This window comes from Lemur catta, chromosome 1 (genome assembly GCF_020740605.2).
Source record: "Lemur catta isolate mLemCat1 chromosome 1, mLemCat1.pri, whole genome shotgun sequence".
NCBI classification, from domain to species: domain Eukaryota; kingdom Metazoa; phylum Chordata; class Mammalia; order Primates; family Lemuridae; genus Lemur; species Lemur catta.
In genome coordinates this window covers 111113651-111127366 of record NC_059128.1, presented here as the reverse complement: position 1 = coordinate 111127366, position 13716 = coordinate 111113651, and the positions used below count along the sequence as shown (strand labels likewise).

Genomic DNA, 13716 nt, shown 5'->3' with positions numbered 1-13716 from the left:
ACTCTCATGCGGGCGTCTCACCTCCACACCATGCCCCGACTCTCTTCGGAACTTACCCTCTCACCATCTTCTCCGGGGGGACCAGGTTGCCCCACATGTCCAAAATCACCCTGCAATAGGAATAGAGGGGAAGTGAGGGTGGGATGGTGCAGACAGAGCCCAGCCTCTCCCCAGGAAAGGAGATGGGGTGTACGGAGTGAGGATTTAGACACAGGCATCAAGGCTCTGGTACTGAGGGAGGGAAGCGGGGGCATGGACTGGGGGCGGAGAGGGGGACCTGACACACTCACCCTTTGGCCCTTCTCACCAGGCAGCCCTGGAAGGCCGTCAAAGCCCCGATCACCCTGTGCAAAGAAACATCAGCTGAGCCTTGAACACTCAACCCCGACAACCCCTCCCATGAGGCCTGGCCCTGTCACCTACCTTAGGTCCTGTATCCCCTGGGAGGCCCCGAGCCCCATCTGCTCCAGAGCGGCCCTATGGGGAAAGTGAGCCCAAGGTCAAGGATAAGTCTCCCTTGTAGCCCTCCCCCAAGTTAGAAACTCAACATAATCAACATTGTCAAGATATTACTATTAAGGCCATTTATTAAGCACTTTCCTCGTGCAGAAGCTTTTACTCAGGGCTTCTCTGTGCACCCATTTAGCCTTCCAAATACATCTCAGATCCACCCACTGTATCCCCAGGGTCCTCACTCTAGTTCCAAGCCACCATCATCCCCAAAGTTAAGAACTCCATCTTCAGCCTCCATCAATTGCTCCCTCATGTGCTCCTTGTTGCATTTCTAACTACAGTCATGCATCGCTTAACAACAGGGATACGTTCTGAGAAATGCACTGTCAGGCGATTTTTGTCTTTGTGCAAACGTCGTAGAGTGCATTTACACAATCCTCAATGGCACAGTCTACAACACACCTAGGCCGTACAGTACAGCCTATTGCTCCTGGGCTACCAACCCCTACAGCATGTACCTGTACTGAATACTGTAGGCAATCGTAACATGAAAAGCATTTGTGTATCTAAACATGTCTAAACATAGAAAAGGTTGGCCGAGCACAGTGGCTTATGCCTGTAATCCTAGCATTCTGGGAGGCTGAGGTGGGAGGGTCGCTTGAGGTCAGGAGTTTGACACCAGCCTGAGCAAGAGTGAGACCCCATCTCTACTAAAAACAGGAAAAATTAGCCAGGCAGCTAAAAATAGAAAAAATTAGCCAGGTGTGGTGGTGCATGCCTGTAATCCTAGCTATTCAGGAGGCTGAGGCAAGAGGGTCACTTGAGCCCAGGAGTCCGAGCCCAGCCTGGGCAACACAGTGAGATATCATCTCAAAACAAATAAATAAGCATAGAAAAGGTTCAGTAAAAATATAGTATTATAATCTTATGGGACCACCCCTGTATATGTGGTTTGTCATTGAACAACATGTCATTAAGTTGTGCAGGACTATATCTGGAATTGTCTTGTTCATCATTTCCTTCAACGTGCCAGGTGTCTCTTTTGCAGGTACTATTCCTTCTGTTTGAAATGTTCTTCCCCACCTGTTCACCTGGGTGTACGTCAGATCTCAGGGCAGGCATCACTGCCGTGGGCAAGTCCTTCCTGACTCTATGACCCTGCCAGATTCCTTTGCCGTACACTCAGGGGAGCTGCCATTCCCTGCCCTCGGAGCTCTTGTCCCACTAATGACCCCAAAAGACCCTGGGGGCACGGAGCCAGGGCTCATGTTGGGGGTTGATGCATGGATTAGAGGTGCCTGGGAACCTAGGGGCCACTCACCATCTTGCCCACTTGACCAGGGGGCCCATGAGGTCCCTGCAGGCCTCGGGGACCCTAGTGGGGGAAAACAGAGAAGGAGGAAGGAAAAAAGAATAAAAGGGAGGAAGGACTTACTTTAAATCATCCTCTAAGAAAGGCAGTAACTGCAAGGGTTTCCCCAGCCCCTTTGGCTTTCTCCCATCCAAACCTGCTCCGCCCCTGCAGTCTCACCTGCGGCCCCATCGCCCCCGCCTCTCCTTTCAGACCTGGATGCCCAGGGAGACCCTTGGAGGAGGACGAGATGGAGGAACGCGGTCAGAGGGAGGTGCCCCTTCTCTGCTGACACACCCCCCTCCTCCAAGCAGACCCCTTACTCACCACGGGGCCCGGGCGCCCAGTGAGCCCCACTGGGCCAGGGGGGCCTTTCATGGACAGCTGGAAAACACAGAGGGAAACAGAGCCTGGGGGCTCCCTTGGGAACTCCCACGGCCCCTGCATTACGCCCCAGCTCTGTCGCCCTCTCAGGTTCTTCCCGGGACCCCTGGTGCCCCCTCACCTGAGCTTGCTGCAGCACTGCCTGTGCCTGAGCCTGCTGGAAGGACACTGGGGGTCCTTTGTGGGAGCTGCTTGCAAACTGGAACTGGGGGGCGAGCAGTGGTGAGGGGAGCCCTGAGGAGAGGCCCCTCCTGGCTCAGGGCCCACCCCAGGACCAGGCTGTGCCACTCCGTCCGCTCCTTACCGGCATCATGATCACAGTGCCTGGCGGGCCCCGGACCCCGTCAATGCCAGGGATTCCTGGCAGCCCGGCAGGGCCCTGCGGGAGGGTGTGACACAGAGAGGGGGAGAGGAATAGAGGTGGAGAGAGACAGGCAGGGAAGGACAGAAACAGACAGAGACAGAAGATGGAAAGCAGAGGAGAGGCCCCCGGAGACAGAAGGGGAGCCACAGACAGTTCACAGGTGGGGAGAGAGATTGGCAGGAGTCAGGGCCAGCCTTGGGGCAGTGTCCCCAATTCTAGCCCCTCAGACCTATGTTTAGGTAGACCTTCATCCTCCCAACCTGAAACCCCACTACCCCACCTCCCACAGAAGGACACATCCCAAGGGAGTCTCTTACCCGTGGACCAGGGTCCCCAGGGAAACCTGGGGGGCCAGGAGGGCCTGAGGGGCCGACCACTCCCTGTTGGGGACAGAAAGAGAAGTCACAGGAAGAGCAAAGTTGGAGCCAGGCTGACTTCTGTCTGACCCACCCCTGACTGTGACCCCACCACCGAGCCATTCCTGCCCCCACAATGCGGTATGCACCTACATCAAGCCCCGACTTTCCACCCTAACCCCTACTTGAACTCATTCTTTGAGCCTCAAGTGCCCAGTGGCCTCAGGCAGTGGTATACACTGGCTCCTCACACCCCCCAGCTGGGAAGGGAACGCAGGAAGAAGAGAATGCAGCCATGACTCACTTGGGGTCCCGCGGCTCCTGGAGGTCCCTCAAACTGCTGTCCCTGGAGGGAGAAAAGAATATGATTCCTAGTCCTACAAGGCCCCTCAACCCCCTCGCAGCCCAGGCCCCTCACCTGTTCAATCACCGCGGGTTCTCCCTTCGCTCCCTTCTCTCCAGCGCCCTGGGGCAGGGGAATGAGAGAAAAGAGATGTGAATTTGGACATAGACCCCTCAGCTATCCAATCTCACGTCCATGTCCCACCCACCCTCACACACACATACACAGGGTGCACTCCCAGATCTCCTTCTTTGAAGAAAAGACCAAATATGGGTTGAGAAACTCAGCCTCCCTCCATCCACTGGGCAATGCAAAGTCAAGGTCAAGGTGAAGGGCAGGAACTCCAGAGCCTGATGCAGGGTCCTAATCCTGGATCTGCCTCTTACTAACTGTGTGATGTTGGGAAACTTAGTCAACCCTTATGGCCGGTTACCTGTAACTGCAAAGTTGGTGGGTGAATGATGACTGTATATATCCCATACGAAGATGAATGAATGAAAGCAATTCTTGGCACATAACAGGCACTCAGGGTAAGGTAGTTACAGCTATTCACTTCCTCCCTTGTGCAACACCAAGGCTAGAATCTGAGCTCCCTTCTCTGTCCGCATTTTTTTTTTTTTGAGATAGGGTCTTGCTCTGTTGCCCAGGCTGGAGTGCAGTGGACCAACCATTCATAGCTCACTGCAACCTCAAACTCCTGGGCTCAAGGGATTCTCCTGCCTCAGTCTACCAAGTAGCTGGGACTATAGGAATGCACCACTATGCCCTGCTAATTTTTAAATTTTTTGTAGAGACGGAGGTCTTGATATGTTACCCAGGCTGCTCTGAAACTCCTGGCCTCAGGCGATCCTCCTGCCTCACCCTCCCCAGTCGCTGGGATTATAGGAAACGTGCCACCATGCCCAGCTCTGTTTTCCTAGGCAAATTCTTTCCCTAGGCAATTTCATCCAATCCTTTGGATAAAGATACCATCTCTCTGCTGCTAAGTCTCGAGTTTGTCTCCATCCTAGATCATCCCTTCTGAACTCCAGAATCTTCTAGCCAATCGCCCACTTGACAACCTCATGTGGATGCCAAACAGGTGTTGCCAATATGCCCCGGGCAGGTCTCCCAGCGATCCTCCTGCCTCGGCCTCCCTAAGTGCTGGGATTAGATGACAGATGGGAGCCGCTTTCCACCGGCTCCTCTATGTGGAATCTGCATCTTACTCAACGGTCTCAACATGCATCTCCCTTTCTCCACCTCCAGCAGCAAGACCAAGAGGGAGCATGTCCCCTGTGGGCCCACTGCGCTCCATTCCCAGGGCCACTACCCTCCTCCAAGCCACCACCGGGACTGCAGGCTTCCCCGCTGCCCCTCTGGCTCCCCCTACCGTCCACGCGCCGTTCGGCAGGCACAGGAAGCTTTTAAACCTTCAAGTCAGATCTTTGTTTTCAAGTGGCTTCCCCTGGCGCTTAGACCAAAAGCCAAATGCCTCCCCCTTCCCGCAGAACCACGCATTAGCACAGTGCCTGTTACACGGCAGACACATGATAAACCTTTGTCGACCGCACTGGGGTGGTGGGAAGGCCCTCTAGGCAGGATCAGCAGAAGTCAAGAGAGACAATGTGGCCCTCTGCGGCTTCGGGTAGGAATCCCTTCTCTTGTCCCCAGCCCAGCCACCTGGACTCACAGGAAAGAACTGGAAGTGAGTCCGAGACGGCTGTTCTGCTGCCCGGAAGTCGGGGCCCATGGTGGAGTCATCTCCTTCTTCATCCTCCCTGGCTGCTTCAGTCTCCGGGGTCCCCAGCTCGGGTCCGTTGTCTGGGTCCAGGTCGTCCTGAGGACATTGTGGCAGACCGGAGTTTGCCTCTGACTTCCTGACTGTCTGCCATCACCACCACCAGCCCTGGGACTCTGCCCTCCAGCCCTGTGCACGTCCCACCAACCTCTAGGATGGTGACGTTGTGGCCAGCAGTCACAGTGGAGGCGATGACCAAAGGCGTGGGGGTCAGAGGCAGATTTGGAGCTGGTGTCTCTGTCTTTGGGGTGTCAGTGGAGGTCTGGAGTGAAGCGGGACGGAGTGTCAGCTCTGGGGCCAGGCCAACCAAGACAAAAGGCAGAGGAGACGGGCCTTGCCCCTCCCCCACCGCCACCAGGAGCTCCCAGTCTGAGGAGGAGGACAGAGGAGGATTCCCAGACAGCATCAGAGGCCAGTAGGGGGTTGGCTGGATGAGGACAGCCAGCAGGGGCGCCACTGTGCATGAAGGAGGGGCCTGGCAGCGTCTGAGCCCCGGAGGAGGCCTGGTAGGCAGAGCCTGGCTGGCTCCAGAGCCCCAGTGGTCAAGGTCAAAGTCCAGCACTCAGGGCCAGACTCCCGGAAGCCTATCCCACATGTCCTCTCCCAAGGCAGAGTCCAGCGGTCAGCCAGCCAGGCCCCAGTCAGAGGGGGAGCGGCAGTGCCTTCTGGGCTGGACAGCTGCAGAGCAACTGGGTCAAGGCGGGGGGTGGGGGGGGGTAGGGGAGAAGAGGGCGGTGGGGGCCCAGGTGAGGGATGGGGCTGAGGCAGGGGCTGGGGACAGGCACACTACTCCTGGTGTCCATGTGCTGGGCTAGAAAGATCTGGAACTGAGATGGAGTGTGAGCAGGGACTCCCTCAACCAAAGACCCCAACCAACAACCCACCAACATGACATCAACAAACCTCAATTATTCCTTCAACCAGTGACCCATAGGTGACCCCCCCCCAATTAATGACTTCCATCAATGGCCCCAACCCGTTCCTCTCCCATCCAGTGATTTTCCCAACCAGTAACACTAACTAGTGACACCCTCAGGACTAATAAACCCCACCAGGGACCCCAATCAATTATCCCCCCAACCAGTGATGCTCCAACAATGAATACCCATGAGGGAACCCAACAAATGTTCCCCGAGCAATGATGCCCAAATGGCAATTCCAATAACCAATGACATATCAATGACTTCCTAGCCACCAACCCCTCAGGGTCTCCCAAAATAATGACCCATCCATCACCCCCCTGAAAAATCACTCTTCCAACTAGTGAACCCAGTGAGTGAGTCCACTAGGCTCTCCAATCAGTGACCCCACACCAACAGCCCCCCCCCACTAGTAGATGCCAACCATTAACCCTAAACTAGTGATATCAGTAGTTTATATGGCCAATATTGGCTTATATCAATGACCTTCAACAATGACCCCTGGGGAGGAACACCCCAAACCAGGGAATAAGGTCATGAATGTGGGGCTGGGGACCAGTGGGGATCAGAGGCCAGAAGTCAGGCTGTCAAGACTCGAGGTGAGAGGTAGCAGGTCCCTTACCTGGTTCTCCAGGGAGCCAGGAGGTGGGCTCGGGGTCAAAGTTCCCTTGTTCTTCTTCCTGCCCTTGCCCTTGCCCTTGCGACCTCGTCCTTTTTTCTTCCCTTTTCCTTTTCCCTTGCGCCGAGGAGGAGGGGTTTCTGGCTCACCCTGGGGGCCCTGGGAAGAGGGCCCCTGTCAGGTCTACAGCATCCCACTCCCCCACCCTTGGTTAGAGATTCCATCACTTGGGGTCACCCGGGGCCACATGTCGCTCAAGTATATGACCTGAGGTCAAAGTCATTCATGCTTGGGATTGGTGTGAAGTCAGGGATCACTCGGCCCCTGTGTTTGGAGTCAGAGGTGGCTCAGCCCATGATTAGGGGGCAGGGTTCACTCCTTCCTAAGACCTGGAGCCAGGGACGGCTCAGCCTGTGCCCTCGGGTCAGGAGTAATGCAGCCCCTCACTCACGCCTGTGGCTGCAAGGTCCAGGTTGTCACAGCCGGGGAGGTACCGCTCGCACGCGTGGAAGGCAGCCCCAGGATCTGGGCTTAGCAGCAGCTCCTGAATATCTCCCTGAGAGAGGGTAGGAGGTGGGGCAGGGGACACTAAGTGGACTGTGAGCCCCATTTCCCCAGCAGAGACCTGCCCATCTCCTGACACCAGGGTCTGGTGATTCCCCATCCCAGAGCAACCCAAGTATAAGGAGGAGGTGGCCCCAGCACAGCCCTAGGGTCCCTCTAGCCCCTGTAACTAAGAGAAGGAAAGATTCTCTCAGGGTCACACCAAACCACAAACCGCACCCCACATCTGCCCCATCGAAGGTGTGTTTGTTCCTTCGCTTTCAGGCACAAGTGCACAGCTACTTTGGGCCAGGTGCCCTTTCGGGTACTGGGGCTAAGGAAGATCATGAGACAGATGAGGCCCCCAGCCTCCTGGAGGTGACACATGTCATAACCACATAGAACACAGTCACCGATAGTCGTCACCATGCCACAAAACAACACACTTGTTACGCAGCCACAAGACCCTTGCAATGTCACCACTGCCCAGCACACAATGACACACCATTGCAACAACCAGGTCATGGGTCACAGTCACACATCACAACAGGATCGTCCCACAACCAGCCACGCCGTCACAACTCAGGGCCGCGTGGTTCTACGTCACAATCTCACACCACCACGACGCGCACGAGCACGTGTTCGCGTCCCTTGGCTTCCTGGGGCTCAGCAGACACTGGGCCTCTCCCTTCTCCAGTTTTTTCTCCTGGTTCAGGCTGTGAACAAAATGTCCCACCATCTGCCTCGGTTTCCCCCATCCCTGGACTCATACCTCGAAAGTTTCCTCTTCAAGGTCCTGGGTCCCCAATACAGTAAGTCCAGCTGTGCTGATGAATCGTGGCCTCTGGCCCAACACAGGGGGCTGAGGGTCACAGTCAGCCACCAAGGTCACCATCCCACCATCTATGCTGACTGCCACACGGTGCCACCTGCAAGGGGGCAGCCTCAGTGGGAGTGCTTCTCACCCCCCCTCCACGGACCCTCGCCCACCCTTCCTCTACACTCACCTGCCATCTGTGAGGTTGACCTGCTGAGGGAGGGGAGTAAAGGAGCCACCTAGGAGGCTCAGAGCTGGCCCCAGTGCCAGGCCCAGCTGCCTGGCACCCTTGTCGTCATAAACGGAGAGCAGGACAGAATGATTGGCTGGTTGGCCCCGAAGAGTGATCAGCACAGAGAAGTTCTCGGGAAAGTGCCCGTCTGGGTGGGCAGAGGAAACGGGGCCACTCAGATGGCCAGGGGGTGACCCGCACTCACCCCAGGTGGAACCCCAGGCCCTCCTGCCCCGACTTACCTGGAAAGAGCTCCCACGTGGGGATGCTGAGAACGCTGGCCTTGCCCACCCTGAATGCCCGATCGCCCTCTGGAGCCCTCTGGGGACAGAAGCCAGGCCCCTCGGGGACCCCAGCCTGGCCCCCCCGCACGCCCAGGACCTTCAACACATCCACGAGCTCTGCATCAGAGAAAAGCCACAGAGGAGCAGTTAGAACAAGCCCAGGACTCCAAGCCAGAGGCTCAGATTTGGAGGTGCAGGGTGCTCAGGCCCACGGCCCCGGCCACTGGACCTGTGGTTTAGGAGGAAGGCGCAGGCCTGAGCCTGGCACCCCCTCCCCTTCTTCACCCCACCACAGATGTTCCGGCCTCATCAGCCTGTTGACTCTGTTTTTTTTTCCTCCTTGGTTTTTGGTGAGAAAAAAAAAAAAAGTTGACCTAGTTCTGGGATGAATCAAAGCTTCCTGGCCTGAGCCCCGGAGCCGGACCGTCCCCCTCTCCCCCAAACTCCCCGCACCGGCTCCCTGGGGCTGCTTCCCGGGCCTGGAGCCCCCTCAGAAAGCGCACGTGGAGAACAGGCGCTCCTGCTCTATGCTCTGTCCCCACCTCCTCCCTCCAGTCTCTTCCCTCTGACCTCCCGGGACCACCAATTCCTCGGCCTCCTCCGTCTGCCTAGCCCAGCCTCCTCCGTCTGACCTGGGATGTCTCCATCTCACATAGCCCTCTCTGACCTCCTCCTTCTGACGGCCTGTCTCTGATAACCTCCTGACCGCCCCCCTCTGACCCTCTACCTCTCTCATCCCAGCTAAAAAAAGGGACTGGTCTGGCCCGACCAGATCCTAATCTAGGCCATCCTACCAGCCCCACCCAAGCAGCCCGGCCAGGGCTAAGTGGAACCACATGGCTTTGGCAGGGGCGGGTGGGGGCTTCCCCGGGGCCCCCAGCCCCTGCCTGCTCTCTGCTCCCCCCGCCCTCTGCAAACTGTCCCACTGACCCCTGCCCCAGCCTCTTGGCAGGAGCCACATCTGTAGAACCTGCCATGACTTCACCCCCGGGCGGCGGAGGTGCTGATCTCACCATTGGGAGCTGGGACGGGAGGCCAGACTTAGGGGAGGTAGGGGCTTGGATGGGGGACACCCTCCCCCATCCCCGTTCTTCCAGGGTCAGAACCCTTGTTTCCCAGACTTCTCAGAGCCCTGTTCCAGCCTCTGTTTCCTCTTGCCCCCAACTTCCCTCTCCTCTGCCCCTCCCCGCCCTCTCCTTGTCCTACTTTCTGTGCTGGTCTTCCGAGGTCTCTCTGTGTCCAACTCTGATTCTCTCTCTCTCATTCTCTCTCTCTCTCTCTGTCTCTCCACCCGCCCTCCCCAACCGCCCCCCACCAGCCCCCATCTCTAATTGCCTGTTCTGTGGCTGAGCTGTCATTAAGAGGAATTTGTGTTGCAGCCCCCTGGGGCTGAGATCTGGACTCCCAGGCTCTGCCAACCACAGGAGTCATTCCCCCACGGAACAATCATCCCCAAGCTTTCCCCTCTCCAGGCTGGGGCCTTGAGGGAGGACTGAGACCCACGACCTCACCCAGCATGGAGGCTTACCCCCTCCCCCCCCGACCCCCGACCCAGACCCTAGTCTGTCTGCGGGAGGAAGGGACCTCCCCTCAACCAGCACTCATTCACATTGAGAAAGTCCTTTCCAGCATGTAACCCAAAGGTCTCCTGCTTGCAACTTGTGTCCCTTCTGGAATGACCTTTCAGAAACTAATTGCCCTTTCTTTCCATGGCTGGCTTCGTGACAAGGAGACACACAAGAGCCATTGAGTTCTGCCTGTAGGGTGAGGGGGTGGGAATCTGTCAGGGCCCCAAAGGAGATGCTGGGTGGGGTCTAGGATGTGGAGGGATGCAGGCAGAGAGAGGCTGGGACATGCTGGGGATGCCCCCAGGTGTGTGAGAGAGCACAGGTGTGGTGTGTGTGCAGTCATGTGTGTGTGCATGACATTGTGCAAGTGCGGGTGACTGTGAATGGACCAGGGAATGCCTGGGCATGACATTTCTTGAGGTGTCAGTGTGTGCAAATATTTAGCCTGCAAAGGATGGATTAGGTGCAGTTGTTTGACGAGTGGCTGTGTGACCCTGGCATGAGCTTGTCACCAACTGAGTATGTGATTGTAATAGCTCAGACTCCTGATGCGGGGGTGTGGTTCTATGTGAAGCGTGGCGGAGTCAGTGAGTGGGTGAGATGGGCTTGAATGTTGACCGAGTTTGTATGGATGCCAGGGACAGCATGCGTGCGCATTTGAACCTGTAGGAGGGGGGAAAAGTTGGGACCCTGTGGCGGGTAGCTGAAGGGGGGTTGCCTGGGCACCGTGTTGCGCATTCCTGGTGTCCCAAGAGGCTTGTATTCGGAACGGATGCCTGAGATTGCAAGACCATGTGGATGTATGAGCGTGGGAATGGGGCATAGGCCAATCTGGGAGTACCCACATGGGCAGGCACCTCTCTGGACTCCAGAGAAAGTGGGAAAGTGGGGTGTGTGTGTGTTTTGGGGGGCTGAGCTCACCTTAGAGAGGGATTTCTGGGAGGGCCTAGCCTAGGGTCCCTCAGATCAGGGAAGCTCCATCACCCACCACTTCAGGAACTCTGACGTCCCCTCATCCCCAGGGCACCCCCACCCCAAACCCTGCGGGGTAGGACAGGGCTCCCAGCCAGATTTGCACAGCTGGGCGTGCGTCAGCGCTGACTCACCCATCCGGCGGCCCCCGGGACCCCTGGGGGGGTGGCCCTGAGAAATTCCTCGGGAAAAACACCCAAGACTCTTGCAGCTGGGGGTGGGGTGGGGAGCAACTTCCACTCCCGCCCCGCCCTGCGCCCCGCCCCGCCTCGCCCCTCACCGCGGCCCTCCCCGAGGCTCTGTCCATGGTGCTGATTCCAGCTCTGGGGAGCACGGGGTGGGGGGAGGGGCGGGAGGGAGGGAGAGGAGGGGGTGGGCCTGCGCCAACGTTGGGCAGAGGAGGAAGAGGGAGAATGGGATGAAGCCATTTGGGGAGACACAAAGGGAACTGTGAGCTCCCGAAGAGCTTCCCATATTCACCAATACTCACCATCATCAGCCACTGTGTCCTCATGGGCCATTATTCACACCCCAAAATCACAACTACACCCTTCGCGGGGTTACCCAGTGGTGTGCAGTCAACACTCATGAAACACGCATGTGTTATCCTCAAAATCAGCCCCAGACACAGACACACACTTGCACGCTCACATCTCACAATACAGGGACCCCCCCTGTCACCTGTATTCATACAATCACCGTCAAACCCTACATCCAAGCGCACACACAATCTCACCCCAAATGGCTGCACACACACTGCTCCACGCACATGCACACACATGCACGCACCTATAGGTTGCATTCATTCCCACATACCCACCAGTAAACACTGTCACACGTTTCCCCGGCCCCACTACTCCAGATGTCACATCCACGAATCACTCAGAGTAGGACCCTCCTTCATCACATAGTGGCCGCAGGCAATGCACACGCCTCCACCACCACCCCCTGCAAGCCTTCCCTAATCCAAATTCCACTCTGCCTTTTGGGGTCTCGCAGAGCCCTGCACCCCAAATTCCATCTCCTCCCTCCCTGCTCACCGGCCTGCGTCCCAGGCAGAAGTTGCAGCGCGGCCAGGAGCAGGCAGAGGCCGGCCCGTGGCTGGCCCAGGCCCGGGCGGCGGCTCCCCATCCCCGCGGGGCCCAGCCAGGCTCAAGACGGGGGACAGGACGGGGCGGCTGCAGGGCGCGGCGACTCCACGGGCTCGGTGCAGTCACCCGCAGCGGCCGGCTCCACTCGGGATCCGCAGGAGACTGCCCGAGACCCCGCCCCGGCCTCGCCCTGCGCTCCAGCGCCCGGCCAGGCGGGGCTCGCTGGGGAGGTGGGGGGGGGGGTGACAGCTGGTGGGGGAAGTTGGGAAAGTTTGTGCCGCGCGCTGATTGGCCGGCCGGGGGTGGAGCCTTCGGCCGGGAGCTGGGCCGTCCTCGCCCCACCCCACAGTGGAGGAGAAGGGTCACTCCCACCCAGCCCTAGGATTTGGGGGCCTCAGCCTTTCCCCAAACCCTTTCCTCCTAGCAGGTCCCCTCAAAGGACATCTTAGCTTCCTTCAAACCTTCAGCTCCATGCAGGCGCTGGAATTCCAGGGAGGTACAACTTTATACCAAATCCTTTCTGCCTTGCTGGGGGCGTTGTCCAGCCTCACCCCCACTGCCACCCACCTGCCTTATTCCCAGTCCCTTAGCTTCCCCCCAAGCCCTTCCCTTCAGGTCCCTAAGAAAAACGTCCTCATCTCACCACACTCCTCACCCCAGATCCCCAAATGGGGCTCCCAGCCTTAACCCAAACCTTCAACTCTCCGCCCACCCAATCCCGGAACTGGGTGTCCTGGCCCCACCCAAACTCTCACCACAGATTCCAAAGCACAGTTTGCCTCAAAATTCTCGATCCTCAAATAAAGGATCCCACCTCCACCTTAACCCTCATCTCACCCTCCGCACCCAGGTCTCCAAATGGATGCCCCAACCCTAGCCCCAAGTCCCCAGCAAATGGGGAGTCTAGCCCCAAGCAGGGCACTGCTGCCAAGGGGGGAGGCGTGGATTCCTGCCATTCCTGGGGTAAGGGAGAGCCCACCCTCATTGCCCTGGGACCCCCCCCCTCCTCCAGTGGGAATAGGCCCCCCAGGGGGTCAGGCAGAGCTTCTGTGCAACTGGACAAGTGCAGACATGAAGGATATGAGAACGCTTCTCCAGGGAGGAACCAAAGGGGCGTATCCTGGGCCCTGAACTGCTCCCCCCAAGGGGAAGAGGGAGACAGGGGCAGTGCCTTCCTCCCAGCCTCTGGCTCCTCAGACAAAGAGTCTCTGTGTCCCTGGAGAGGAGGGGGTGGGGCCCCACCAAGCCTGAGGGAGAGATGGGGGCCCCCCAGAGAGGGAATCTCCCTGAGCAACTCCTCCTCCCTCCCCAGGGACACCCGAGGCTGAGATTTCTCCAACTAAAAGGCTCTCATGAAGTTCCTGCCCTGCCCCGCCTTGCAGGGAAGTTCTTCCTGCAGTCTAACCCCATCTCCTGACAGTTCTGCACCCCTTCCCTCTTTCAAAGGACCCCTTGCGGGCCCACACTCTCTGTCACCCTCTTTCACTGTATCCCTCCGGTGAGAGAGTCTTCCACCCAGAACAGAGACCGTCAGTCCCCCACGCTCACAGCGACTCTCCCCGGACCTGGATCATTTACAATCATAATAAAAAATTTAAAAACCGGTTATGAGTGTAGGAGGCATGGAGAAGAACTAGTT

At 57.8% G+C, this 13716-nt stretch overlaps 1 protein-coding gene across 1 annotated transcript in view; it reads right to left on the bottom strand.

Annotated features, from left to right (window-relative positions):
• The window catches only part of COL5A3 (collagen type V alpha 3 chain), a 36567-nt gene extending 24350 nt beyond the window's left edge, over window positions 1-12217 (bottom strand). Inside the window, exons 1-19 of the mRNA XM_045546845.1 lie at window positions 12027-12217; window positions 8405-8563; window positions 8121-8310; window positions 7886-8042; window positions 7022-7126; window positions 6574-6729; window positions 5180-5293; window positions 4924-5070; window positions 3327-3374; window positions 3213-3254; window positions 2870-2932; window positions 2493-2567; window positions 2310-2393; window positions 2132-2188; window positions 1985-2038; window positions 1775-1828; window positions 424-477; window positions 291-344; window positions 57-110 (exon numbers count right to left, since the gene is read on the bottom strand). Coding sequence (XP_045402801.1) covers window positions 57-110; window positions 291-344; window positions 424-477; window positions 1775-1828; window positions 1985-2038; window positions 2132-2188; window positions 2310-2393; window positions 2493-2567; window positions 2870-2932; window positions 3213-3254; window positions 3327-3374; window positions 4924-5070; window positions 5180-5293; window positions 6574-6729; window positions 7022-7126; window positions 7886-8042; window positions 8121-8310; window positions 8405-8563; window positions 12027-12117 — 1758 coding nt within the window. The 5' untranslated portion in view covers window positions 12118-12217. The remainder of the gene's footprint in view (window positions 1-56; window positions 111-290; window positions 345-423; window positions 478-1774; window positions 1829-1984; window positions 2039-2131; window positions 2189-2309; window positions 2394-2492; window positions 2568-2869; window positions 2933-3212; window positions 3255-3326; window positions 3375-4923; window positions 5071-5179; window positions 5294-6573; window positions 6730-7021; window positions 7127-7885; window positions 8043-8120; window positions 8311-8404; window positions 8564-12026) is intronic.
• Window positions 12218-13716: the final 1499 nt, after the last annotated feature.